Raw genomic sequence first — 25,948 nt, 5'->3', positions numbered from 1 at the left:
TGGGATGTGTTGGTAGGTTTTAACACCACACCTAACCCCTGATAAGAAACTCAGCGTTTCCCCCAGAGGAACCCCGCGGTTTCGTTTAGTTTGCCACCTCTGGATGCCCGCAGGTGGCCTGACCATGAAAATGGCCGTGGCAGGCTCCCCGCGGCCCAGGGAGAAAAGGAGGACTATAGCCGCCTTAACGAGGCGATCAGCATTAGAATCGAATAGGAAACGGCCCACAGCTGCACAGTGCGCTCAGGGCTACGGGGATCAGCTCAGGTTTATGGCCGAGGCTGAATGACCAAAGTGATCCTCAAAGCAAACCGTTCCAACGCGAGGATACATACATAGGTCGTCCATAGTCATTCATCTCCATTACAAATGACATACGATGGGAAAATCCCACCCATTTCCTCACCTGACTCTCATGTGTGCTTATAGTAAGCCTGAGTCGATTGACAAAACAAATGCACCAGTTTAAGATAAAGAAAAACAACAACACAATTTTGTGGGACAGTGGGGTGTAGATTGACTGTGTACCCAATAAGTATAAAACACATTCATTCAATATACCATTCAGAATTTGCTCATGTAATCATAAAGCTCTATAGGTTACTACTTTTAATTATCTCCATGAGCAATAACCTCTATAAGAAATGCCTTAACAACAATTTTAAGTTTCTTTTGAGATTCATTATTATAATTAATCTTGAATGAAACTTAGAACTGTTGTTAGGACACATTTTCCAGCAAAGTGAGTTTCCAACACTTTCCAGTAAAAGGTGCTATTGCTGGAGATGTGAATTTTGACAGAGAGGGGTATTGTCTTAAAAACAATAAAAACTAAGGTGTTAATGCACTTTAGGAAATGTAAGCTCTTTGTGAAGTACTACGGTGTATTTACTAGGTTAGCTTAACACGTAGCACAAAGCCATTCTATCTCCAATTGTTATGCTGATGGCCCAGAGTAGTGAGCTATAGCTAAGCAACAACAGGTTTTTTATATACATAATTTGTTATGACAAAAATAAAATAAGCACACCACATTTTCACAGAAAGATGCACAAACAATCATTTCTAATAACTTAAAATACAAGGTGATTTATTAAAGCCAAAAACATACACAAGAAAGGAGAAACATTTGAATCAAATTTGAAATGCAACTACTGCAACAACACTCTCATCATATCAAAGTATATTAATACGGTAGATAGTGCTGTAAATCAAGACTAATAGTCCCAAATACACCAGTAGTCGGAGTCTGTGCACACAGTATAGCTGTGTATTTGGGGAAGTGTGGCTCTAGCTCAATGAAATACTAAATATCACAGATAAAAAAATATGTTCCCTGGCCGAGAAGCTCTTATTGTAAAATTGTCATTAGCAAACTTCACAGCAAGTACTGTTTTCAATATCCAAGCCAGCAACCGTGTATCAACTGAGTATGGACTGAGCTTTTGAAATGGGTTATCACAAAATGATTCTACTTCATAGAATTTCAGCCATACTCTAAATCACCAAGCTTAATACAAACAAAAAACTGGAGTAAATCCGTCAAGACAGTCCCAGGTTTGTTGATGGTAGTTAAGTCCAGGATCAACTCTTGAGTTTACCATGAGAATCAGAAGGGGGAGGTTACATCTAATCTCTGTCCTATGCCTGTACCACGGTAGAGATAAACTGTTCCTGTAGAATGTCCTTGTCCAGGTTCTTACCTAAAGAAGAGAAAGGGGACAACATGTAACACAAAACACCAGATGCAGATGACAAAACACTGATAGCACATACAGCATGTGTGAGGAATTATGTTTATACATTTATTAAGCTCTGAGAGATTCGTAAGGCAGCAAGCACCAAACAGCATCATAGTGGCTTTTGAATCACAGGACCAGTGATAGTGCCGAATAACAGAGCTAAACTCTGGGAATTGATGCTATAAGTGGTCATTATAAATGTCATTGTGTAGGAAAGTACTCATGAGCCAGCTTAATTAACCCCTTGAACCCTAGAGCCCCTATTCTGGGCATTTCATAACAGGCAGACATTCAGTACAAATAGGTGAACATTCCGCAAACAGGCTTAGATTGTCTATTTACGGCGAAGAGATTGGTGTAAAGCAGTGGTTCCCAAACTTTTTAGCCCGAGACCCAAAAGAGAAATTTGATATCTCTTGGGACCCAAACTAGTGAAAATATCCGATCTACAAGCTCACAACGTGTCACGATATTTTTAGATTTCTATTTAAAAAAGGTCTGACATTTCTTTGTTATTTTTGTAGATTTCTTCTGACCTTTTGAAAATCTTCTTTTGAAATGATAAAAAAAGGGATATTTACTTGTGACCCCCGAAAATGGATCCGCGACCCACAAATGGGTCCCGACCCACTGTTTGGGAAACAGTGGTGTAGAGGGGAAAAAGGAGGGGGCCAAGGATAGATCCCCGAGAGACCCCTGGGAGAGCCAGGTCAACGATGTATATAGGGTTTAATTGGTTAAGTGAACAGCAGTAAACGTCCATTACATGGAGGGATGGAGAGCTTTTCACAGTGCACACAAGTGTATTTTGCATACATGCCAGAGAATTGTGGGGTAGACAGAAGTTGACGATGGTTGTGTATCTGTTCCTAAACCGTAGTTGTATTATGATGAGAAGAGGGTGAGGGTTAACAATGTGACAGAAGTGTGTTTGTACCTATAAAGACCAGTCGGTTGAGTCTTGGTTGCTCTCCCCAAAGCTGTGGCGTTTCATCAAGCTCATACAGCTCATGGACCCCCTGAAGCATCACCTGGTGGTCCTTACCTGCCACTGATAGAATACCCTGGGGAAACACACACACACACACACACACACGTAACACATTAACCTACCGGAATGGCGCAGTTCAAACTGATTAATACAGATAATAAAGCAGTTGTTACTGGCCACTGCTGTCACAGTACAATCCATTGTGCTCAACACAGCACTGGTCCACAACATGGGGGCCATGGATCCAGGGGGTTTCCAGGGGGTCCCCAGGTAAATGATTGAACGTTAGGAACCAAATGGGCCCTTATAGGTATTAAAGTCAAGAGAGTTCAAAGTTAACTCAACACTGAGGATTTTCCTGTGTCGAATGGAGTCCCAGATATAACAAAATAAGACGAAGAAAATGCGACTACTGGGATCCTTGAAATTAAAAAGGTTGATAATTAGAGCTCTACAGTACCTTACACCGAATGATGTTCATGGGTAGCCCTGCTTTGTTCTTGAAAGTTTTCTCCCATAAGAGATTCTGAAAACAGTGGAACACGGGAGTCAAAAAATAAGAATAGAACAAATCAATAATGGCAGACCGAGTGTCCCGTCAACCAGTTTGCGAGTCCCGACAAATATCTTTAAAACACTAAAATGTACTAAAAATAAACATTCACTACCAAATAGTTTTCACCACAATTAAAATAATATGCGTTATGAGTGTTTATGCGTAGACGTTTATCATGTTCTGTTCTGATGAAAACACCAGGCAAAACAGCAGATCTACAAGCATTGTGAGCTTGTAGATTGGTGATTTACGCTTTTGAAATAGAGATTAAGTGGTTAAGGGTCCGGGTTTGGGTGTTTGAAAATAATGGTCACCCTAGGAGTCAAAAGGACTATGAACAAGAATAGAACAAATCAGTGATGGCAGAGTGGAGAGGTGTAGTATAGTACCTGGATGAAAGTGTTCAAAATATCTTCTGAAACATCTCCAGCAACTTCAAATGTCGCTGTCAATATACTCTGAGGATCACACAAAACATAATGCGCCTCATTTGTTGAGTGCTTTCTATGGAGGGTATTTTGTGCAATGAAAACAATTTAGCTGCATACAGTTCCCAGGTTGAGAACATTACAATTCCCAAATAATTCAGCATGCTTGTTTTATGACATGAACAAATATCATTTCAGCAATTGTCAATGATTCATATGCAGTCTCTGAAGGGGTGCGTCTTTCAGACTTCAGAAAATTGGGAGTGAGTCTGGAGTTCTGACTGCAATGGATTAGGGCTGCAACTATCATTTATCTCAGCGATTATTCTATCGATTACTTTTTTGTTTAAATGTTTTATATATTATTCAATTGACAAAAACAATCTAATACATTTTATAATCAACTAATCATTAGTCTGATTAACCAATTAAGTCCTATATTTATACTTAGTACAATACTACAAGCTCACAACACATTGCGATGTGTTGTGAGTTTGAAGATTGGCTATTTTTGACAAACATTAACATTTTCCCACAAAAAAAGTTTTTTATTTAAATTGATTGAATAAATCGATTAGTTCAATCAATTGTTGCAGCCCTAATGGGAATTTTATTCCACAGTTTGGAAGCCAGGAGGGAGAAGAGTCTAAGATGTGTGGAGCGTTCAGGGTGTTTTACGGGTGGATCATGTCTTGAAGGTATGGGGGTGCCATCCTTTGGTTGCCTTGTAGTACTAGACCAGCATCAGTGTTTTGTTGCCAATGAAGGGAGCGGGAAAATATTTTGGGTGGTTGAAGATCAGGCGTGCTGCGGTATTCTAGACTGTACCATGGACTAGATAAAAAGTGTTGACAATCTCATTACATAAATGTGATGGTATTTATATAGGTTTACTGAGAAAAAAAGAAGTTAAACTCGTCCAACGCCATTGATGACTTGGTCAATGAATGTGTCAAAAAACACAGTTACTCAGCACCTTAAAAACCAGCTTTGACACCCCTCCTTATCTGCCTCTCTCACACACTCACTCTCACACACACACACACACACACACACACACACACACACACACACACACACACACACACACACACACACACACACACACACACACACACACACACACACACACACACACACACACACTTCCTTAAAACATTAAGGGCACTTTGCAGATATTTGGGGCTTTGTGTTGAAGTGTTAAGGTTACACGCTTCCTTTTTATTTGGTATAACAACAGAAAAACAGCATTCTCATTTACATGAAAAGAGCAACGTGGGGAGGTGGGAAGGAGGGGGGGGGGGGGGTTAGGGGGAATGAGGAAGCGTTAAACCCCATGCGGGAAAGGGGACCAGGAGAAAATGGATAACAATGCCTTATTTACCAACACACCCCACTCAAACAGTTCACATGTCCCCCTATCCTGTGATAAAACTACAACTGTACAGCTGCTGTGGCTTACTTAAGTGTGAGAAGTTAGCCACTATTAGTTAATGAAGGATGAATAAAGGCTTAATTCACATGACTGTGTAATGATATATGACATTTATGTCATATTGTGGAGATAGAATGTTTAAGTACACTTAAACTATATTTATAAATATTACTGTTAATGCTGTTGATATACTGTTGGTGCACTTAATATTTATACCCGTTAGCTCACACAACATGCAGATCCTGGGCAGTCTAGGCAGAGGGCTGAGGACCCAGCACTTGAATCTCCTTTGGTTTTTGGTACTTTATTACAAATCCTTGAGGGTTACAACGTATATTTACACTTATGTTATTATTCTTTTACTAGTTTTTGGTACTTTATTTCAAATCCTTGTGGGTTACAACAATTTACTCTTATCTCTTTTTCTGTATCTGTCCTGTTTCATAACTGCAGTACTGAATAAAATAATGAGCCGCACACCGTCAGCACTTGCACAATAGGAACACTTGATTAAATAAAAGTGTTCCTATTGTGCAAGTGCAGACGGTGTGCGGGTAATTTTATTTTATTCTCTACGTTGATCCCTGCCGACGCACCTCTCGTCTCTGAGCCGATCCGGTGTGCATAAGACTTTGTTTCCTATAACTGCAGTACTGCCATGACAACTGAATTACCCCTGTGTTCAATACAGGCCTATCCATCCAACTACCTTCCCATGGAAGATCAACATTTAGCTACAGTACAGAAAGACACAATAGTTTAAGAGCATTTTATGACAGCTGAATTCAAATGACTGTAAACCCCAAACGTCTAGCCAAAAGACTCTTGTTTGTCTAGCCGACGCAGTAAGCCAAGTGATGCCCAGAACAGAGAGTGATTCAATGTATATGACCCATGTTGAACCCATTTGTCGTGTAACAAGACAACATCAAAAGCCTCAGGTTGATCTCAACACAAAAACTAAAGGAGGGTGGGGAGGTTTCACTAAAGTGTCATGGCTCGAGGGAATGAAAGACATGATTTTAGCCTCAGGAGAAGGCATTATCTTCCTGTGTATTCTGAAATTAATCAATTCAGGAAAAACAGGTGAAACCTACAAGGGACGAGTTTATTCATTCAAAAGCAAGTGAAAAAACAGACACAAAATTGTATAAACAATACCTTGTCAAGATGTGGTCTCGTGTCTGTCACTAGTTGCATCTTCTCTGTTAAACTGAGGACAGAGATGATTAAAGGTTATACAACACTCTCTGCTCCATGTCACTCAAGAGGCTCACTCTTGCACAAAAACACAACAATCACAAACTTATTTACACCTGGAAACCTCTGATATAACAATAAAACTGATTCTGATTCCAGTCATTAGATATCCATGTTGTATTTACAGCCTTTACTAATCTCATTAATATCTACTGTGTAGAATGCATTAAAATGATTCAAATTAGCCTGTACGCGTTTGTGTATGTATGCAAGATGCAGATAGCGAACGCTAACTGGGATTGGGATGCTATGAAACCGTTTTTATTGGCTTTGGTTTTGAGGTCTGTGTAAAGTACACCGTCTTCGTAGCAACTCTGTAATGCAATAAAACCTTTGACCTTTGTTTGCTGCCTGTCTGTGTGCATTCCTCCACACATAATAGTTGGAGGATGGAGTGTCCTCATTTTCTTTGTACATTTTTATTGTATCGTACAGGGTGTATCATTAACACCTGTAATGGTATGTATGATGGCACTGTGGATGTTGCCGATTCAAAAAATTAAGAATTAAAGCATTAAAAAAAACACTACCACCCACATTTCTGTAAGCAACCCCCCACCCCCCCCCCCCCCATTCCCTGACCTCACAAGGAGGCCAAACGTTATGTCCAGCAGCTTGAGTCCTATGTGCTGTTAGTACCACACAGGCGGAGCGGCGGGGGGCCGCTTCAAACAAGCAGTGTGGGTTCCCGGGAGGAGGGGCCTGGGCTCTGAAAAGCACGGGAGGCAGGGGGAGGAAGGGGGCTATCTGCAGGGACAAGGGAGCCTCCTCAGGAGCCAGTGGACACACACAGCTCTAATCCTCCACAGCTGGGCTCAGAGACACTGGCTGGGGGCGTGTGTAAAGAGAGCTTTAACGCCACTGATGCTTTTACTCACATGGAGGGATGAACACTGACTCTATTCATTAGACGGTTGCGATTCTACAGGGGTTACAATATGGCGACCTCCCCTGTGCAGCGTGACATGGGGATGCTCTATAGAGGAGTCCGTTAATTAAGCGAGTAACGTGGAAAACGACAGTATCAAAAGCCAGAGATCCCGCATTAATGGCGCGAAGAAGAGCCGTGATTAATGCCGGCGTAGATTTTTTTAGACAGAACCAGAACAAAGCCGCCTCCGTGTGTGCTTTTAAATAACATATCAGCGTTCTGCAATCGTTCATTATCTCCCTTTCGCTCACTCTCAATTCGCTCTCTCTCACACATAACCCGAGAGGCTGCCGGTAGACTTTATACATTTACCATAGCCTATGCATTTAATTATCAAAATACTGACTCAAAAGACTGTATTATTATTAAAGTAAGTAGCCTTGGGAACCAACGACTCCAGAGCCATGTAGCCCACACACCCCCTGGACATGACGCTAATATGTCACAGGGTCTGATTACCCCCAATCCAACCCTTGATGCTGAGTGCCAAGCAGGGAGGCATTGGGTACCATTTTTATAGTCTTTGGTATGACTTGGACAGGGCTTGAACCCCCGACCTCCCAATCTCAGGACAGACTCTCCACAAGGCCATTGAGCTGGTTGTTTATTTAGGCTAAGTCTTTAGGTAGGGTAATTGATTGAAATCTATTGTTGTTGCCACTGTAAGGTCAGGACTGATTTGCTTCTCGCCCATTCTTTCACGACCCCCCCCCCCCCCCCCTTCTCCCAAAAGATGGACCGGGGCATCACTAGTGTGCGTGTGTGAGAGAGACAACATGTTGATGTAACGTAATGTTACAATACAATTTTTTGTGCAATCAGAAATACATTTGAGGACTTGAGGATAAATATTGAAGAAAAGCAGGGAGAGGTTAAAGGCAGAACGGTGGGTGGACCTTAGACTTCACTCGCCATGCCAGCTGTGCCTTTTACACAGACGACGTCTCAGCTCTGGGACTCGCTCCGCTGCCGGCTCAAAAGCGGCACGAAAATTACCCCCCATTCCGTCTCTGTACCTTTATAAGCAGAACAACGAGGCGGAATGATGGCGCAACATTGAACAGCCTTGAGCAGGCTGTGTAAAAGGGGCAAATGTCTGTGAGATTTGCAGCTCTGATGAACTAGAACAGGAGATGATGGTGAATTTAGATGGTATGAGAGAGGTCTCAACATTTCTTCTATAGTCTAGATCGGATGTGTTAAAATGTGAAAGCAAGCTTCTCGGGAAAACGGGCGGATAGGAATAGACTGGATTCCTGATAATTCAAGACCATGTACCTCAAAGTAAAATCAATGCTATCAAACTACTTCATGTCTATAAAATCAAAGTTGTCCTTGTCGGTGAAAAAGGATATTGATTATTTTTTAAAGTATACTTTTTTGGAAATAAAATGATAGGGAAAGAACAGATCTATGTTAAATTTGAGTCACACAGTACATAAGACACTCACTTCACACCGTTCTTATTGTCAAAGGCATGCAGATCCAGAACTTCAGATAGGTCCACCCTGTGGAGAAATGGCCAATGGTTAATTTACAAAACATGATAAGTAACAATTAACATGAGCGTCAGCACTAGTCAAAAATTAACACAAGAGCATATGATTGATGAATAAATGTGAATTGGACGTCTGATAAATGTAATTGGTCTGTTAAAACCACCAATTGCTGACTGAAATCAGAGCAACATGAACGTTTTTCTAATTAACCCCTCGTTGCGCGGCATCTTTCATCCATTTCACCCTGGTCTGAACTCTCCCAGGGAGCAGAGGAGAGCGGCAACACACCCAACCCTTTGATACATAGTGAGAGCCACTGCTTGTGTTTGGCAGACACTACTAAGGCCTCATAACAAACAACATTCTAACACAAGAGACACACAGGCAACATTTGCGTGCATCCACACACCTAACCTAAACATAATGCAGAAATATACAACTAATAGGCTGCCAGCAAAAAAAAAGAGGACAAGAAAGTAAAGCATTCTGGGGAACTAGACACCACAGCATGGTGTGTTAGTGTTAGCTCAGGAGGGAGTGATGTGTGTGAGGGCAGTTAGGTCTCTCATGCAAGGTCAGGCCTAAAAAAAAGATCAGAGCTAAAGCAGCACACCGCAGGGTGGCCATCTGTTACACGAAACAAAGACAGGAACTTATCTAGAGAAAATACATTTCTTACCATATCAATAAGTTCTGTTGGTGAAAAGGAACTTACCTTGATTTCTGGGTTTCTAGAATCTTAGCAATGCCATTTATAGACCTGGAGTGACAGAACCAAATGTTCTCTTTTAGTATTTTTAGATAAACGGATGCTGAACCCTAACCCCATTCCATCTCCTGCCTTTAAAGATTCTAATGTCGTACTTCCAGGTTGATCATATGAAACTGGATTTAAAAAAGCATTGCCGTAAATGAGTAAGCCCGAAAGCCATGCAGTATTAAGTATGTGATGTTGACCTGACAGTGTCTTTGAGCTGAGCCAGCTCATCTTCATTCACCAGATCGGTCTTGTTGATAATGGTTAAGTCAGCCACAGCAATCTGTCTGAAATGACAGCACATTCAAAATTCAGATTATTTTGTGGTATTCAAAATACATAGAATCAGTGACAGAAAACCATTCAGCTTGAGATCCTGTCAAAATAAAATGAAAATAAAAAGAATGTGCCAACCAAGTGCATACATTATTGTATTCCTCTTTGTACCCAGTCATTGCACCAATGACAGAATTCCAATGCACCTCAAAACAAACATTTCACCACCTTTTGGGCCCACCCTCAAAGTGTGTGTGTGTGTGTGTGTGTGTGTGTGTGTGTGTGTGTGTGTGTGTGTGTGTGTGTGTGTGTTGTATACAGGTGGGTAGCAGAGTGCAATACATGCTAAATGTCAAATGGCAAACTGTTTAGTTTAGAAGTGAAAACACAAATAAAGACACAAAGTGCAAAAGGTCATGTAACAGGCATTTCATGCCAGTGGGAAAGGGGTTTAATTGGTCCTTAATCATCCTGGTATTTGCTCAGCAACAACACCAAGCAGCTGCTGGAAAGAAAATGGCACAGTAGAGGGCAGACAAACAGACAGTAAGACATGCAGGGAAGACGATCAGGCAGGGGGCATGGGGCGTAGACAGACAGACAGACAGACAGACAGACAGACAGACAGACAGACAGACAGAGTGCATACCTGGCTGCTTCATTGACCAGTCCTTCTGGTTTTTCTTCAGTTAGATGCTACAGAGAGAGGAGAAAGTGGACCTGAGTTCCAAGAAGTCAAAACAGGACTTGAAATTGGAAACTGTTTTGAGCTGACCCTGTGGGGCCTTCATCCATTCAACAAAAACCCAACTTTTATCCTTTTAGCTTTCCATTAAGTCTACACAAAAATGTCAAGAGATAAACGGATAAAAGACATTTTCACAACAGATAGTTATGTTGAGTCTCAGGAGTATAAGTGAGCTTGCACGCACACACACACACACACACACACACACACACACACACACACACACACACACACACACACACACACACACACACACACACACACACACACACACACACACACACACACACACACACACACACACACACACACACACACACACACACACACACAATAAAGAATATATAATCTTTGCCATTTTCTGTTTGTCTCGTCTCCTGTGAGCAATGTTTGCCGGCCTGCCAGTTTAATATGTAATAACAGATAGAGGAGAGTTTGACCCCAGATCCTGATCCCTAAACGTCAAGCTGACATCAATCTGTCACCCAATGCATCTGTACTGCTTCCTCCTGGATGGAAATGGGAAAGGACTAAAAGATTGCTCTCTTGGCCCCTTCTACAGTCAAACCTCTGTACCTGGAGACAAAGGCCTCGTATTGAGTTTGCGGCTAAGGGCTCAAATGGTCTTTAAACCACTTAAACTCTATATACTTAGTTGACTGGAGTCCTCCAAGGTTCTATACTAGACTCCCTCCTTTTACACTAAATATCTTCGCGGAAAAAAAGCCTATCTACAGCACAGGCTCACAACGTGCCACATGATGTAGAGAAGCTATTTTTGCCAAATGTTTGCCCCACAATAGGGACGCTAGAGTTCATATAGTAAAATCCACTCAGTCAGACAGAGGAGGGGAAGGGTGAGTGGCTGTGACAGCCCTATTACAATGTTCACATCTCAGATATCAATTACTCCTTCACTAGGTATCATCCTCCGTTTCTCTGTATCTTTCTTTTTAGGCATGTCCTAACATACATCTTTCTCTCTCTCTCTCTCTCTCTCTCTCTCTCTCTCTCTCTGTGAGGACAGAGGCAGCACCCAGTCCATGAGATGTGTCGCCTTACCAAGGATGACACCTTCAAATTAGTAGCCTATTACCCAGGTGTCACTTGCCCTGTTTCTCTTAACTACTTCTGCACTGGGGAGGGCTGGGTGTGCACATATTATCTTGCACTCTGGGCGGGGGTTAGTTCACACCAACAGTACAATGAGTTCAGCAGCCTGCAGTTGCTTCAACTTGGCAGTTACAAGGGATATTAGCAACATTAAGACAACTTTAAAGCAATGTTGACCTTTGGTGGAATCCTGGATTGCGTGCGTGCGTGCGTGCGAAATGGCTGTATTCATGTTATATTTCACTTGATGGAACAACAAAATGTGATGAACTCCAGTACCTGTGTAACACAAGCACTGATGCAGCCATCACTGTACAAAATGGGTGGGAAATAAATTATATACCAGCAACTCTAGCCTTAAATGCTGGCACAATTTGATACGATATATACATGAGAGGATACATACAAATACAATGAGAGTGAATGAAATTCTTACTTCCGGTTCCTCAACTTCCACACACAGAAGCAACAGATAAACATAACTGACAATATCTGGACTTATATCATGCTCAATCCAAAGTTCTTCCAAAGTTCAACATCACCTTAAAGACTCATTATCACACATACCTGCATTCCATACTTGGCATCAATGACAGAAACAATGCCTATGAACAGATGAATAAATGTATGAACGTTATTATCAGTGACAAGAGCGTTCAGGGCGATTTAGAAATATAATGTTTTTATGAACTCCAACAGCCTTTTGGCCTTTGGTTTGTCGAAGCCACTTTTTCCAAGTTATTCTAGCAAATTCTACTTTTGGACTGCAGATCTGTAACAACAGCGTGATCCAGGTGTACCCTAACCTTTTCAGCTCGAGACTAAAACGTACAAAAATACTTCATGAATTAATCACTAAAGCCCTATTTCAAAGACTGTCAACATAGCCCATCATTGTGAGCTTGCAGATTGGCTATTTTTGCAAAATGTTATTTTTTGTTATTTCTTACATGTTCTGGAAAAAACAAATTGGACAATGTATCAACAAGATGCTACATTGTGCTACTGCAAACCTCTTACCATCCAAATAGATGTCACTGCCTAGTTCAGCGTCAACCCAAAACATGGAGGCCACAGCACCTGCCAAAGGCAATGAAGACATACTGTGACATGTAGTGTGGATTGTTGTTTGTGTTTTAAAAAATATATATAGAACATTAAAGGGATAGTTCACCAAAATAAAAATATTTTTTTCCTATCGAGTAGTCACCCCATGGAGACATTCCTAAGCCAATAATTTGATAACCAGTGGACCGGTAGGCAGCGTTTCCGGTAGGAGACACAAAGGAGACAAATGAACAAATGATTGGCGTCATCAAATTATTGACTTGCGACAAAAACTAAAAAATATCCATTAATTCAAGTCTCCATGGGGTGACCAATTGATAGGAAAAAAAAGTCATTTTAGGGGTGAACTATCCCTTTAAAGTATCCCAATAAAAGTATGCTATTATTGTGTGTAATCACAACAACACGTTTGTAGAGCATATTAGGTAAAGAACATCTGATATATTCAGAAAATCTGATATATTCAAACACCGCTTTCTTAAATGAAAATAATGAGTAAAAGGATATCCAGTATCTGTACATAACCAACAGACGTGAGATTTTGCTGTATTAGTAAGGATATATAAATATATATATAGTATGGGGCAGCAGTGGTGGTAGAGCAGCCGCTTGGGAATAGGAAGGTTCCCGGTTAGATTCCTGGCTACCCCTGGGTTAGTGTCGATTGTCGAAGTGTCCTTGGTTGCTTCTGCCGTTGGTGTGTGAAAGCGCGTTGGATAAAGGCGCTATATGAATGCACCATTTACAATATTATACTGCAACTGGAAAATACTCGCATTTAAGAAACATAATTTTGTATATTTTAAACATCAATGTTTTATTATCATCATAATCTTAGTGTTTTGCCAGTCGTTTGGGGGCCCACTTGCAATATCCTCATGGCCCACAGGTTGAGAATCACTGCTCTAAACCAAACCCTTACGTTTTGGCATTCACACTCTGCATTGCCCACTAGCAGGGGTCACAAATACTGTATGTATGTATTTTACCTGAAACTCCTTGGACCATATAAAACTAATATCAGAAGCTTTCAATTGTTTTTCTCCCACTGGTACATTTGGTTTGTTTCCATTTTCCTGTGGAGGAGGTTATTCCAAGACCCTATGTCACCACACCAGCCCCAGCTTGTTCACATAATGCACTTTTGTCAAACCGTCAAGCGAGAATAAAAAAAAAGCATTGTAAATATTTGATAGGCCCGTAATGAAAACACAGTTTCTGAGTGGCATCTCTCACATAACTCATCTGGCCCTATCCTGAATGGGAAGGGCAAGCCCCCTGGGACCACTATGATTGACAAGACCGTCTGAGCCAATGACAGCCCTGTCCTAGCCAATAACGAGCCTGTCTCAGCCAATGACATGACAGAAAAGTGAACCGAGTCCCAGTCTGAACGCGCTCTGTTGCTTCCCGTCTATGCCGCCAAGTGGTGTGTGACTGCCTGTGCCACGGGTTCCTGACATCTGTCACTTAACGATACACCCCAATCGTCACAGGGCGTGTTCCGTAATGCCCTATTATTGATTCAGTCCTGAGAGACAAAATGGCTTGATAGTTTTTCTGACTGCCCTGATGAAAATAAGCTGCTTGGATATTCCCTCAACATGGCCTTGTCACCGCAACACAAATCTGGATCTAGAGTTAGAGTTAGCTAGTCTTGTGAAGTCTAATTATAAAAGCACAAGTAAAGTTTTAAACCCAAAGCAATGACAAGCAAGACTGAATTGCCTGGGGAGAGGACTTGACTAACGATGTCTCTGTGCAATGTTTCCAACATACCCACTAGTGCTTCCTTGTCTAGCAGTCAATAGAAGGAAATAGAGGATTTGTTCTGACTTATGTAAAGTGGCAGCACTGAGCAGGAGTAGAGGGTCACAGGTCAAGTCAAAGAAACAATTACTTAAATTAGATATAGAATGGAAATTTAGACATTGGACAATGATTGTACTAACAAAAGGAAATCTCCACCAGGACGCATGTCCTAATAATATGCAGAGTATGTACTGTATGCACAGCAGTGCTGCATGTGATTACTAGTTGTACATCGTATCTTCCTCCTTCTCTAAAATGGTGCATTTATATAGAGCCTTTATCCAAAGCTCTTTACAATGTGTATTACATTCACCCATTCACACACTGACACAGCGGAGGAAACCATGCGAGGCACCCACCTGTTAGTGAGGAGCAGTTAGGGGTTAAGAAGTCTCTCAAGCCAGACAACTATTACATCATTTTTGAGTGCTACATTATGTCTGTAACTACTACACCCCCTGAGCAGCGCACAGGAAGCAAGCTGTCATCATTCGTCATTTCCGTTCACGATAATATATTCTAAAATATATTTGCTAACCCAAGACTCCACAGTGCGCCGTGCGACAGTGGAGCTAACAACACTGCAGAGCTCAGGACCCGGCCTATAAACAGGAGGGTGTGGAGGGCAGCGGTTCAAGAGTCCTGAGTCGGATAGTCCACACACTTGCATCATCGCAATGTGTTTACAGTCGGACAAATTTATACGACTGACAGAAGTCTGTGCTTTTTCAGCGCTTCCATTGCACAGACTGAATGGTGGAAGCATATGTTAATTGTGTGAACAATCTGTCTATAGGGGTTAAGTGTCTTGCTCAAGGACACTTTGACACTAACACAGGGGTAGATGGGGATCGAACCGGGAACCTTCCAGTCAGAGATGTATTTAGGAGGCTTCTAATGGTCCATTAAAAGCCTTGTATTTGATAGTAAGTCTGATAGTATCAATACTGTTTAGGGAGGAAATTACGTGATCTAACTTAGATCGAAAGGGTAATGTAAGGATTAAGGCATAAAGTAGTAATGGGAATAGTTATGTTAAAAATACAGCAAGGTTGCATGAATGATAGAAGATTGATACTGTAGGCTACTACTAACAAACCTATTTTCCAGTTACTGTACAAGTAACTGGGGAAGCAAGGCTTTGGAAACATTACAAAGCCACACCAGAATACTTACGGTAGACTTTTTACACACATGTTTCACCCAGGTATGCGTCGAAAATACTGTGGCATTGATTTTGATTTGTATTTTATCCAAAGTTATTTGTTTTGTACTTTCACTAAATGTGAATTACCTGGATCAGCTAGACCGGTGGTTTCCAACAGGATGTAGTCAAATTTCCCTTTCTTCTCCATTAAGTTTTCTATGGCTTTAAGACCATTGTCCCTAAGAGGAAATAGAAAAAAACAAGTTATAATAAATAGATTGTGTCTGACCATAATGTTACAATGATCATTCATGACACATACTTGACAGAGCAGCAGAGGCAGCCATTTCTGAGTTCCAACCACTCCTCGTACAACTCTCCAGACTGGCTCACTGCGAGGGACTTCTCCAGGGCACTACCTGTAGGCAGAGGACAATCAAAACCAGAGATCCACTAACAACCATTCACCAGTCTTGACTGTGCCACTCGCTGTACCTAACTATTAAGCTTGTCTATCATGTCTTCCATGATATTGATATCCTGACAGGCTGAATTTGGTACAAATCGGCTTTGCGATGGATAACCTCTCCAAATGATTAACCATGACAACGATTTTTCATAGATAGGCTTTTAAGCAGATCAGTGCGCCACTCAGATAGGCTAGATGTACATAATGCCTTTGTTACGACTAATGAGATCAATCAACATACAACAGGCAATACAAATTACACTCGTTAACGGCGGAGGACAAGAAAAAAACTAAACAATAACAGGCTGATAAAAAAAAAAAGTTGAAACCCCTGATAATGTCATTGTAATCCAAATTGTAGTATCAAGTTCAGGCAACCAGTCAACATACAGTAAGTGATCTCAGGCGCGTCTGGATTCGGTTTGTTTCGGAGAAAAGTCTCTCAACAAACAGCAGGTTAATATAGCGGGGGGTTATGACCCTCAGTTGGACAAATGGACAGCTGTCCAGTAGCCTACTTCAATTAAATGTGGGAAATTTCTCTGGGTCCATTTTCCATTTGATGTTCTCTATTACTTCTAAAAACAAATAATCCCACGATTTGTGTAACCCATTTTGTCACCCAGTGCCAATTGCCTAAAGCTGTAATCCTGGGGATGTTCTCTATTAACCAAGTGTTCAGCATCAGCGCCGATTACAATCCCATACAGCGCTGCTGGCTGCCTGGCACAGTTGCTGGTGTAGGTTTAGTAGGCTGCTTCTATTAGTAGGCGGTCTTGCGTCGAAGATAAGTTTGCTCTCGACAAACTTCTTTAATTTTTCTCGCCGGAAGCACTATGAAAGCTATCAAGGTTTAGGGAAGGCCCATGGTTCATTCAGGTAAGGCCAGGGCGTCCCTGTGCCTACAGTAAATCCACCCCTGAGAACTAAAGACACACAATGCCTATGAGATGTTAACAGTTGGCACTCCTTGGATTTCATGTAAAGTGTTAGTTTGCTGCTCTCTAGTGGAGAGCTGTGGAAAAACTACAATGATCATGAGAATGATGTTTTCATGATAAATCTCCTGGTTTGTCTAACATTAAAAACATGCACTATTTGGAAATGGTCATCGAGTAGAGAGCACAATGCTATCAGAATCTATAAAACAAAACATAAAAAACATTGACCTTACCTTCTCCAAATTCATTGAGTATGACAGCAATTCGCTTGTTGTGTTGCTCTGTTAATATGTAGTTCAACAGTGTAGTCTTCCCTGCTCCTAAAAATAAACATTTAACATTTAAGAAGACCTTTTTTGCAAATGTAAGACTAGGAATATAATCAAACATACAGCAAGCAGAAAATAACAGTATATAAATGACATATACAACTTAACCCATTCAAAATGGGAAAGCATCTGTGTCATTTTACATTGATTGTCGTGCAGAAACCTCTTATCTCTATAATCTAACTTTATGAGTTTTTTCCGTAAATTAACACGGTTTTGCTCTTGTACATTTTTTTGTATTTCTTTTGTTACTGACTGTACAGCACTTTGGTTCAACACTGTTGTTTTAAATGTGCTCTATAAATAAAGTCGATTGGATTGGATTAATGTACCTTTGTCATTTCATTTCCAGCACCAAGGGTCACTCTTAAGCTTCAGCCTATACAATCTAGAGGGGCGTCCATTCCATTAATAATGTAAAATTGGATTGACCTAGTATTATCACGTGATTCATGTCATTACGTATCATGTCGACACATTCATTTTCTGTAAATGTCATTCCAATAGTTGTATCCTATAGAGCTTTCTAAGAACATGCTTCTTAAGTAGATCAACATAGCAGTAGTGTTGTAGTAGTAATATGCATTGTTGTTCTATCTAGTAGCCATTTTTAGACATGAATTCAAGAGCCTTGGTCCAGGGCCACAGTACACACCTCAGTGTTGATCTATCCATTTGTAACAAAGAGTGTACAAATGGACCTGTACACTTTAGATATTCACATGTGTCAGACACTATGACATTTTATAGAAGGAGGAAGACAGTAGAGACGATGTACAACTTGTAATCACATTGCAGCGCTGCTCTGCAATACAGTACATCAGGGGTCTTCAACAGGGGGTCCGGGACCCCTAGGGGGTCCTCAGAGTTACTACAGGGGGTCCGCCAAATCTTTGTGTGATAAGATTTTTTGTTTTGCCTTAACCACTTGAACTCTAGCATCCCTTTTCTGAGGAGAACTTAAGCCAAAAATAGCAGATCTACAAGCTCACAACGCCTTGCGCTGCGAGGCGTTGTGAGCTTGTAGATCGGCTATTTTTGGCAAAGAGGTATAGGTGTAAATGGAAAAAAAGAACAGTAAACGTAAACAAAAAAAGTTTAATCTATAACACAATTGTATACAATATAGAGGGGGTCCCTGCTTCATCTCTCTCTCAGCTAGGGGGTCCTTGGGTTGAAAACATTGAAGACCCCTGCAGTACATACTGTACTCTGCATGATATTTTTTTTTTTTTATCAGGACATGCCTCCTGGTGGAGATTTACATGTGTTATTACAATTAGAGTGTTGCCAGTTTTTAGTCATAACGACATGAGTCTTGGTCCAGGGCTAGATTGGGTTATGTGTGAGTATATAGAGACTTTTCCATAAGAGTGTGTGTGTGTCATGAGTTTCCTACCAAGGTATCCAGTAATGATGGTGACAGGTATCTGCTCGTGGATGGGCACCAGCTCTGGGCAGTCATCCTCCTCCTCCATCACCACGCCATCCATTCTAAATGCACACAGAAACACAACATGAACCGATTCTGTAATAGGATTTGAATGAATGCCACCAGAATAATATCCACAGCTAGTTCGACATGGTAGCAAGTAGCAACAAATGTATGAAAGCACAATTCAGACTTGCATTAACGAAACGGTATGACAACACGTTTAAGCGATCTATTTAATCATTTACAAGGGATATCAATCATTTACCCGATGATTCAATGGCAGCAAAGCAGAAGAATCAGAGATGATCAGAGATAATCCAGTGTGATTATAATAATGCACTGTGCATCACATTTGGACAATGTGCAACACCACCCACAGCTCCGTGTGAACCAGGAAGTGGCAACAAAGGTTCCGCTTATTGCATGGTGCAGAGAGGGGGCGATACACCATAGAGTTAAAGGTAGGGTAAGTAATATTTTTTGGTTAAAAAAAAAGTATTTTGTTAAAAGGTTAAAATACTATATTCTGATAGTAATAATTTCTATAGAGTGTTTTTTTCAGTAATAAGGCGGCCATAGCTGAGTGGTTAGTGAGCCCGCTTAGAGAGTCAGAAGCCCTGGTTGCCCTAGGTGCGATTCCAGGCCACGCCAGCATATGTGTCGATGAAATTTGTCCCTGAGCAAGACTCTTAACCCCTAATTGCTCACAGGTTCTCATTGGAAACAAGACCGCAAGGACTTTCATGAACGACCTGTTAAAAGGAATTATCTTATCCCTGTCTCTCCTACTCTTTAAGAAACAGAAAATACATTTTTTGGTAGGTGTCAAAATCTCAGGCAATCAGGAGAAAGTACCCATTTTTAAGCTTAATTTGTATAGTGTTCCAGTTCCAATTTTGTCTGCTCATTTCTTAGTGTTATCACTTCCAATTTCACTTGTTTACAATCTGTATCCTGATTGAGTTCTCTGTCCTGGTTGGATACAATTGGAAATGAAACTGAAACTGCATTTTCTGTTTTATAAAGAGCTGGAGAGACAAGGAGACTCCTAATACTGAACAAACACTGTTCGTCCTCTCCATTGCACACAGTTAGTGTAATGTACAATCAAGACCGACAGAGGGCGAAAGAAGCCAGTTTAGGTCTCGCTGTGTTGCACCTGCAACAATAACCCAACGGTCTGTGAACCCAACTCACAATAACGCCACAGTTCGTGCACGTTGAGTGGGCTCTACTGACATATAGAGATGTGTGTGTGTGTGTGTGTGTGTGTGTGTGTGTGTGTGTGTGTGTGTGTGTGTGTGTGTGTGTGTGTGTGTGTATATATATATATATATATATATATATATATATATATATATATATATATATATATATATATATATATATATATATATATATATATATATATATATACATATATATATATATATATATATATATGTATATACACGTTTGGTTCGTAACAGTGTCATTACACACACAATACCAATGCGCGTGCATGCCTGCGTGCGTGGAAAGAGAGAGCGGGAGAGAGAGACAGAGACAGAAAGAGGGAGAGAGAGAGCCGCCATAACTAAAAGGAGAGAGAGAGAGAGAGAGAGAGAGAGAGAGAGAGAGAGAGAGAGAGAGAGAGAGAGAGAGAGCGCCAGAGAGACAGAGAGAGAGAGAGAGAGAGAGAGAGAGAGAGAGCGCGCCAGAGAGACAGAGAGAGAGAGAGAGAGAGAGAGAGAGAGAGAGAGAGAGAGAGAGAGAGAGAGAGAGAGAGAGAGCCAGAGAGCAAGAGAGAAAGAGAGAGAGCCTATTAAGCACGTCGAGGGCTGCTTATCTCGGCGCGTGTGCGTGTCTAATCCATTCCATCCCCTCCCACCCGGTGTCTGTCTGTCTGTCTGTCTGTCTGTCTGACTGTCTGCTGCTCTGTTCTGGATGATGATGAGGGTTCAAATGCGGAAGTTTCCACCCAGAGAGTGAAGTGAACATGAGGATTGCTGTGACTTTAGTGCAGCTGCAGCAGACAGCAGTAGACTTGTAGCTCCTCCAGCGCGCTGTGGGACAGAGTGGGGAGACACAGTGTGGAGGAGGGACACTGGACCGGAGAGAAGCCACCAAAGCCACTAAAAGTGGAGTTGTGGAGTTATGGCTTCCCTGGCGAGCGCAGAGCGACGGGCTTTCGCTCTCAAAATCAACAGGTAATTACAGGTCATCTTCTACTGTAGTCACAACACAAATTGTTTTGTGTACAGTGGATGTGGACTCTTAACTCTGGACAATATAAACCCTGAGTGTTCATATAGCTAGCTATTTGTACGCGTAGAGTTACACATGCTAGAGCAGTGATACTCAAACTTTTACATTTCAAGGTCTCCCCTTAACTCTGACAGCGTACAAATGGAACCAAATGGACCCTATTTGGTTCCATTTGTACGCTGTCAGAGTTATGGACCTGTTAGGGTCCATTTGGTTCCATCTGTCTCACCCAGAGAGTCCCTGGAATCCACTTAGAGAACCACTGTGCTAGAGCATCCAGAATTCATAGAACTAGTTGCATTCTTAACTCCAGATTTACTGTGAGGCTTACTGTCAAGATAGGATTCCTGACAGGCAGCCACATGTTGTGATTGCTGCTGCTCTTCTAGTTGATTTCACTTTCTGGTATATTTGAACAGCATGTAGCCTTGAGGATAGAAAAGGGAATTTATGGTGCCTGGCTATTCATATTTTCTACTCTTATACACGCTTCAGGAAACCTTGCATGACATGACAGACTTTTCTTTGTTTTATTATATAAGAATTTTAACTTCTGGTGGCAGCAGTGACAAATTAATACAATGTTCCATTGTCAACAGAGGCTTTAAAAATGAATGAAGAATACCCCGGTTTTAAATCTCCCACGTGTCTACAATAAGCTGGCATTCTGAAGCATCTTTGTCAACTTCATTTCCTCTGCATGAGGAATATGCTATATCAGGCATTGTGTCATATTTCCTCTACTGTGTGTGTGTGTGTGTGTGTGTGTGTGTGTGTGTGTGTGTGAAGCGCGCGCGCACACACACACACACACACACACACACACACACACACACACACACACACACACACACACACACACACACACACACACACACACACACACACACACACACACACACACACACACACTGTGAGTGACTGTCCTGCTAACTCCATTGCTATGAGTAAAGGAGGAGGGATGTGATGATAGTTCCTGCTGTGCCACTGGTCAGGTGTGGAGGAAGTGTTGTACATGGGAGTCTATTGTGTGTCATGCTTACTTTGCACCAGTCATTAAAATAAACACCAACAACACTTCCTATGGTTAGCACAGTGCAGATACAATGTCACTGGGCTTAGCACCAGCTTAGCATCTGACAAAGGTGCAGCTGGGTGGCTTGTGTTACACTATGTCCATGACATCACATCACATTGAGTAGTCATACATATACCACAATGCATGTGAGCATGGTCAGTGATCAACTTTGTGGAAGTTGATGGTGATAAATTGGGTTATTTATTTTAAATTCTTATTATTATTATTACATTATTATTTCAGCATTCCTGCTTTATTTCCAATAGTGATGTGAGAGAGACAGGAAAGAGAGGATGACATGCTGTTATTGTTGAAACATATTTCCTACATTTACTGCATATTTAATATCCTTCCCTGCATTTGAATGAATCGATAGTGCCTTTTCCTACCAAAGTACTTCTGGGTCAATAAACATTCATTCATTTGAAAATGAGTGCACTGTGCACTACTCTACCACAGGGTAGTGATGGCACCACCAGCTAAGCTTCTTTAAAGGCCAGGGGAAATCTTACGTACCTCGTCCGGTAGAGAGCTGACCTCAGCTGCTGAGAGAAGTAGACGATCTTCAGCCTCAAATCAAGGGATGATGAGGCAGCAAATCTCAGTAGCGTGAGTGACGTGATGTCGCTGATTGGGTTGGACAAAAGTTGTGTACAGCACAGTCCAATGTGTGACGATGCACCTATGCAGTGTGCAGCTGCAGCAGTGATTTGCTACAAAAAGGCTTTACTGAGTGTACGCCACAGGAAGATTGAACCGATCAATCCAGAGAAATTTCCTGACCCAGAATGCTTTTCTCTCATATTGATTTTCACCAAGGTAGTGAGAAGCAAACAAGTCATTTTATCTTCTTCCTGTCTCCATCTCTATATCAGCATCTATTATGTTTTTTTTATGTTGCCTAAAGCCTGACTTAAAGCTAATTCATCGCACAGCAGGCATTAGCGTTTTACTTCGCCTTTTTATGTCAATGTTTTTATGGTTTTAATTCAGGAAATACTTGTTTCTTCATTGCTCATGTGCATGAAGAGGAGAGGAAAGAGAAGTGTCTGACAGCTTAAACACCATAAGCCAGAGCTAATTATAGGTGTGTTGGTAGAATATGGATACTAACCCGTGATGGTCTGCCAGTTAACGTTCAAGCATTGAACGTATTGTTACTTAATAGCATATGGAGGCAGGTGTGAGAACAGCTGTGGACACGGGGCCTCTTTAGTTCAATACTCCCTAAATGGGTGGGGGATCAGTATTGGGTTCCCTCTGGATTTCCTCTGGGTTTTGACTAAATAACATCTGTTAACTCTCATGGGTGTGGGTGGACCACTGAGTTACAGAGCAATAGAGGTGGACAAGCTGTCTAAAACACTCACAGCTTCCTACAAGACCATTTATATAAGTGACCAACCTTGCGGCAGAAGCATTCTGTGTCCACACAAAGTCGCCTCTGTCTGAAGTTTCTCTCATTCAGACTTTCGCCTTGGAGCACCAATTGGCTGATGTTTGGGGTGCCTCCTTCCAACAGGAAGCCAAGAGGTGATGGTAGTGATAGCACTAAGACCCATTAAGTCTGCAGGCATATGATAGTATGAGACATGTGGTGGGGGAATCCCATTGGTCTGCTTCCTCCTCTTGTTATATCCACCACACCACTCTCTGCTTTTCCTGTTTCCAGATTAGTTGAGATGAAGGAGAGAAGACTTTTTTTGTTTAGACTATTGAAATGCCAACCCAGAGAGCCACAGCCACCAACCTCCAGTGGAATGACTTGATAATAATAATAAGAATGATAATAATAATAGGTTGACGGTGCAGTATTCCTGGTGGGAGTCAAGACAGGAGCAGGTTATCCTGTGTAGAATTATAGGTTTGACTATCGGGTGGTCTTAACAGTAGCTTTGAGAAACCTTGAAGATAACACTTGCTATGCATCCCATGTATATTCTATAATGCTTTATAAGCATACTTATGCAGTATAACCTAATTATAACACTGTATAATCAAAGTTATAAGAACTCATTAAATACTCATAATGCATTCAATTTATGCAAAAAAAGCTTTACATTTATGCAAGAGCAACAGAAAGTGTTTCTGCCTAGACCTTCAGGAATGTAATTACTTTACATAAAGCACCCAATGACCATTTATAGTGACACTATAATGCATTATAACAGTGATTATAATACATTATAACATTATATAATGACAACTATGGAAATTGTAATACATTATGATCCTTGCAAATCTGTACGTCTGTAAGTGTCCAGCAATTATGAAACATAATACTTTTAAGACCGTTTAAGTAATTATAACATGCTTTATAATGTATTATAATTGTTATAAGCATTATGATTATTTACGAATTCTTATAACTATGATTATACAGCGTTATAAGCAGATTTAAGTATGTTTATAATGAATTATAGACATGGGATGCATAGCGAGTGTTACCCAATGATGCAATGATATTAGAGTTCCGTGAATTTTGTGGAATGCTCGGGCAATGATTCCAGAATTGCACAAACCTTACCTACGCACAACAAGTGCTGGCCTGCTAAAGGCAGCCTGACAGGAGGACAATAGACTTGCTTGTTTCATATGGGAGGTGGGTCTTTGGCTTGTTTAAGTACCTTCACATAATTGTATTGACTAATTATTTATGTCCTGCTCCATAGCTTGAGAAAAAATACAATATGAAGCTGCAATATATATACACTTAGTTACAACAATGTCACAGTGTCTGACACGTGAAGATCTGATTTCAATGTTATGCATGCCTTTAAGTTCAACTGCTTCAAATCTCTCGGTGCTAAACACTGATGACTAATTAACAGGATGTTGTCAACCAGTCCAGGTCAGTAGATCACATGTATGATTGATTAAATATTAACCATTCAAACATTATATACTGTACTTTGTTGACTGGGGTCCCCCGAGGCTCTGTCCTTTTAGCCCCCTCATTTATATTTTCTCCCTCTACACAAAATCTCTCTGGGTGATGAGGTGATCATCTGTTTATCACATACCCATAGAGGAAAGACAGTGGCATTTGATCAACAGTAACACTTTAAGTTAATAGATGAATATTGCTGAGGACTGACAACAAGGAGCGACCCCGATGAACTCTTAAACCCTACCGTATAGTACTTTGTTAACCGGAGTCCCCCAGGGGCTATACTAGGCCCCCTTCTTTTTTCCCCTCACCACCAAATCTCTTTGCTGAAAATAGCCAATCTACAAGGTCACAACGCGTCACGTTGCACCGTGAGCTTGTACATCTGCTATTTTCACCGAACGTTTGCCCCCAAAATAGGGATGCTACGGTTTATGTGGTTCATGAAACAGTACAGTCCAGATTCTCCGACAGTGTGGAGAGAAGAACAGAACACGGAAGGTGTGTTGCCCAGTGGTGGAAGGAGTACTCACATTTTTTTACTTTTTTACTATTCTCAAATAGCCAAAGTATATATACTGTAGGGCTGAAGTGGTTAATGTTTTGTAATAATAATCTAAATCTACAAAGTGAGCCTCTGAGATGTAGTGGAGTAGAAGTACAAGTATTGAAAATCGGAAATACTTTACTCTATTAAGTACAATACTTGGGTACATGTACGTAGTTGCTTTCCACCACTGGTGTTGGCCAGTGTTGATATACTATGAAACCATTCTGTGACACATTGAAGGGCACT

At 41.1% G+C, this 25,948-nt stretch overlaps 2 protein-coding genes across 3 annotated transcripts in view; one reads left to right on the top strand and one right to left on the bottom strand.

Moving 5' to 3' along the window:
• Positions 1-1,068: 1,068 nt before the first annotated feature.
• Positions 1,069-19,312, bottom strand: cbwd (COBW domain containing). The gene is made up of 16 exons (XM_084054825.1): positions 19,203-19,312; positions 18,902-18,996; positions 17,407-17,493; positions 16,086-16,182; positions 15,911-16,002; positions 12,757-12,816; positions 12,304-12,341; positions 10,525-10,571; positions 9,800-9,886; positions 9,558-9,602; positions 8,795-8,851; positions 6,314-6,365; positions 3,679-3,747; positions 3,194-3,259; positions 2,680-2,806; positions 1,069-1,703 (listed from the first exon to the last, which is right to left on the bottom strand). The coding sequence occupies exons 2-16, from the start codon at positions 18,993-18,995 to the stop codon at positions 1,642-1,644; spliced, it is 1,080 nt and encodes a 359-aa protein (XP_083910951.1). The 5' UTR covers position 18,996; positions 19,203-19,312; the 3' UTR covers positions 1,069-1,641.
• Positions 19,313-20,726: 1,414 nt separating this feature from the next.
• Positions 20,727-25,948, top strand: part of dock8 (dedicator of cytokinesis 8) — a 78,565-nt gene continuing 73,343 nt past the window's right edge. For both annotated transcript variants that reach the window (XM_084056007.1, XM_084056006.1), the window contains exon 1: positions 20,727-21,126. In XM_084056007.1, the coding sequence (XP_083912133.1) occupies positions 21,074-21,126 (53 nt within the window). In that variant the 5' untranslated portion in view covers positions 20,727-21,073. The remainder of the gene's footprint in view (positions 21,127-25,948) is intronic.

This window comes from Gymnoscopelus microlampas (assembly GCF_963454915.1).
Source record: "Gymnoscopelus microlampas genome assembly, chromosome: 4".
Taxonomy (NCBI): domain Eukaryota; kingdom Metazoa; phylum Chordata; class Actinopteri; order Myctophiformes; family Myctophidae; genus Gymnoscopelus; species Gymnoscopelus microlampas.
This window is presented reverse-complemented; position numbering and strand designations above follow the sequence as displayed.

What these genes read in the sequence shown, in the direction of transcription:
- cbwd (XM_084054825.1), bottom strand. Translation starts at nt 18,995, where the DNA reads ATGGATGGCGTGGTGATGGAGGAGGAGGATGACTGCCCAGAGCTGGTG. An exon ending in CGAGACCACATCTTGACAAG is followed by an intron (nt 3,748 to 6,313) that starts GTATTGTTTATA and finishes TGTGATCCTCAG; the next exon opens with AGTATATTGACAGCGACATT. An exon ending in CAACCGACTGGTCTTTATAG is followed by an intron (nt 1,704 to 2,679) that starts GTACAAACACAC and finishes TCTCTTCTTTAG; the next exon opens with GTAAGAACCTGGACAAGGAC.